Source organism: Vollenhovia emeryi, unplaced genomic scaffold (assembly GCF_000949405.1).
Source record: "Vollenhovia emeryi isolate VEMERY1.0 unplaced genomic scaffold, V.emery_V1.0 DF940276.1, whole genome shotgun sequence".
Classification (NCBI taxonomy): domain Eukaryota; kingdom Metazoa; phylum Arthropoda; class Insecta; order Hymenoptera; family Formicidae; genus Vollenhovia; species Vollenhovia emeryi.
The window spans coordinates 5718-9671 of NW_011966090.1; the positions used below are offsets into that span (position 1 = coordinate 5718).

Consider the following 3954-nt stretch of genomic DNA (forward strand, 5'->3'; position numbering starts at 1 on the left):
TCGTGCCCTTTGACGTAGATCTTCACGTCGTCCGCCAATCCGTCACACGTGGCGCGTCGTATTAGTTGTTTGGAGCGCGGGTATGGGACGTCTCCATCTTTCCACTGCAGTCCGTGATGATTAGCCGTTAGCCAGCAAGCTTGCGATTTTTCGTCTGTCGTTAGTAGATCCCAGGCCATCGGTGCTTTGAAAACATGATGCGTTAACACATTTTTGTCTCGCAGCACGGCCACCTCCTTTACGATGAATTTTGCATCGACGATGAAGCCCTGCAGGTCGACGAAGACAGGCACGGTTGACATCGTGTGTGTGGACGCAGTCTCTTTAGGTGTACGGTCAAGCAGCACGGCTATCTCTCGTGAACGATGAAGTGTTTGTTGTATTCATCGACTACGAAGCTTCGGAGGTCGACGAAGACTGGCACGTTTGACAGTGCGTGTTCGGGTGGGATCTGAACGACTCTGCAGTACCGTCGTGCGAGACGGCGCCGTTTTTATACCGTATTTGTGTGGTTGTCGAAGGACTGTACTCGATGACTCGGCTATGAAAAAAACTAGTTATACAAGTTTCCGCACCACATTCGTCAGGGGACTGTACTCGATGATTCGATCATGAATAATAAGGCAATACGCTGTGGTGTCGGCCGGAACGTTTTCCTTACACTCGAACTCTACGCGAACGTCTACGGTGGCGCTTTTCACCGCCTCGTTCTGACGAGAGCAATCGATCACCATGATTGGGCCGGATGTTAGGAATGATTTTACGTTTAGATACGCATCGTCGAGTTTTCGACCATAGTACGATTTTTGAAATTTTGCATACATGTCGTACAGTATAGCAAATTTATTGTTCTCGATATCAAGATTCATGTCGTCATAAGGATAAAAGTCCGAATTCAAATACAGTTTCACGTTGGTGAGCTTGCAATAATCGAAGGTCGAGGAATCCCGTGTCAACACGTTTCGTCGTCCTGTCTGTAGGGCAAAGATAACGTATCGCGGTTTCTCTAGTTGCGCCGCAGTTTTTACGGCCCACGAGTGCTTGGTCGTGCTCTGCAGCAATGGAAATTCGTACAGATCCCACGAGCGAAATCCGACGCTTAAAAACCGTCCGCTCTTCAGCGTTCGCAGAAGCGACAATTTGTTCACGTCGTTCAAAACAATGTGCGGCATTCGCCATTGCACCCTCGAAAGAACGATTTTCGGACTTTTAGCACTCTCCTGCGCCACAATGCAATTGGTATCGGTGCGCGCGCGTATCAAGATAAGTTCGTGTCGTGCATTCACCACTACGCGTTTGTAGTCCTCGCAAAAGCCCAATAATATTTTCAAGGGGACGCACAGGCTGAAGGAACCGCTGTCGGAAACGTTTGGCTCACCCCACCTGGCGTTCGGCAATATATCGAGCTCGCGCGACGTCAACGAAACGTTAAGCCTCCGCTACAATGATTCTCGGTTCTGTCTACAATGGTCGTAGTCTTAGAATCGTAGAGTCATGGATTGAGTCGTATCACGACACTTGTCTACATACTATCCTAAGTCGCAGCACAACAGCCAATCAGAGAAGAGACGTTGTTGCGTTCTTTCAAGGAAGTAAAATGGCTATCTATTCATTCTATAAGGGGAAAGTGAGGTTATATTATTACTATCTGAAGAATATAGACTATCTGAAGATTATATTTATGTGGTTATTCGGGAAAGTGCGGCATCGAGTGAGGACATGTTTGTTATAGACGTTGCGCCTGATTGAGGATACGTTAAATACACATACAAGCAAAAATGGAGATAACAAATTTGCGTGCAATTTCTGATATTTTGCTATTCAGTGCTCGCTATTTGCATTTTTCGCATTTAATATCTATGGGGNNNTTTTTAGAAATTCAACATATACGATGTAAAGTACACGAATACGTGCACAATTTACGGAAAACAAATTTTTTTTCCTTTGTGATATTATACGTTTTTTTACACGATACATATTTTTTTCGGGAACTTTTTATATTCTTGGCGCCGTAACTGAGTCCGCCATTTCGAAATTTCAAATATTGCACACAGCATTCGAAAGTAGACTTTTTAAGCTAAATTTTAAGCCCAAGCACAACTTTTTTGATGCACATGAATTATGGAGAGGCCGGTGGTCCGGTTTACAAATTTTGCCCCCTATATATTTGTATTTGAAACGAAAGAGGCGTCAGAGAGAAAGAAGATGGTGGGTGAGACCAATAAATAAAACAAGAAATGAATTGGGATTCTTCTGTAATCAATTTAAAGAAGCGTATGAGACAGATCACGAAGAATTTTTTGATATGACACGGATGGCACCTGTCCAGTATAACCATTTGTGCAATTTAGTCAGACCTTTTCTTACAAAGACGAGTATGCGGAAACCTATTTCAGTAAATGAACGGGTAGCTGTAACTCTTATGTAAATAAACAAAATCTTATCATATTCTTTTTCATTATAAAATTTGCATTTCTTGCATTATTATATGTTAACAATAATATTCTCTCATAATTTAAGGTTCCTCGCCCATGGTGATAGTGCTCGATCAAAATCGTGGGAATTTCGAATTGGCAGATCAACTATATACAAAATCGTGTATGAGACCTGTGATGCAATCTGGCAAGCTCTTCAAGCCCAGTACCTGCCCAAGCCTTCACAAGAAATATGGGAAGAAACAATAAATGGATTCTGGAACAAGTGGAACTTTCCAAATTGTATAGGGGCACTAGATGGAAAGCACATAACAATTCAAGCCCCACCAAACAGTGGTTCATTGAATTACAACTACAAGGGATTTTTCAGCTTTATACTGATGGCAATTTCTGATGCCAATTATAAATTTATTTGGATTGATGTTGGTGACTATGGTAAGTGATATTTTTATTCTTATGTATTTAAGCATTTGTTCACCGAATACATGAATGAATTAGAATTGTTTTGCAGGTTCCAATACTGCTGGTGGAATATGGACAAATACTAAACTTGGCCAAAGTTTAGAATCCGGTACAGCAGATGTTTCCTCTCCAAAATTATTGCCTGGTACAGTAAATGAAGTACCCTGCGCTTTGGTGGGAGACGAAGCATTCCCTCTCAAACCATACCTCATGAGACCATATCCAAAAAGATCGTTAACTGATTCACAACGAATTTTTAATTACCGCTTATCCAGAGCAAGGCGAACAGTTGAAAATGCTTTTGGGATTCTTGTTTCCCGGTGGAGAATATTAAGAAGATCAATTCAGTGCAAAGAAGATACTGCTTACAAGATTGTGCTTGCCCTTACTATTTTACATAATTTTATCATGTCCTCTAATACACACAAGTACTGCTCATCACAGTTTGTGGAAAGACAGTTTGTGGAAACCACGAAAGAAGTGGCACTGTTGTTCCAGGGCAATGGCGCAATGAAGAACTGGGACAGCATATTCGACACATTGGTCAAGTCGGCTCAAACCGAAGCGCTTGTACTGCGAATATTCAGCGAGACACACTTAAAAAATATTTTTAACAGATGCTGATGCAGTTGACTGGCAGTTCGAGTATGCATTGAGAGGTTACACCATTAATACAAAGACTTAATTATTAGGTGACACAACTGATATGTTAATACTTGAACTATTCTGTGGGTATGCATTTTTCTTGTTTTATTCATTCGTTTGGCACCTCTTGACGAAACGTGTATAAACCATATTAAAAGTAAAACATTTCTCATAAACAATGTGGATTTATAATGTTAGGACTGATTATTTTTGGAGAATACGTTGATATAAAATAATGTATATTTTAAGATTATTTTTAATTTATACATATGTATAATTTTTATTTATACATATACTAACACTTTTGTCAAAAAATATATTTCTATTATACCTGTCAATTACTTTCGCCTGAAATAAGAACCTTTTATGTATTAAAAAACAATATGTAATACTTAAACCTTATTAAATAATT

General features: G+C 40.3%; 1 protein-coding gene across 1 annotated transcript; it reads right to left on the reverse strand.

Moving 5' to 3' along the window:
- Window positions 1–557: 557 nt before the first annotated feature.
- Window positions 558–1172, reverse strand: LOC105556159. Its single transcript, XM_012003233.1, has one exon. It carries the CDS (start codon window positions 1170–1172, stop codon window positions 558–560), a length of 615 nt encoding a protein of 204 aa, XP_011858623.1.
- Window positions 1173–3954: the final 2782 nt, after the last annotated feature.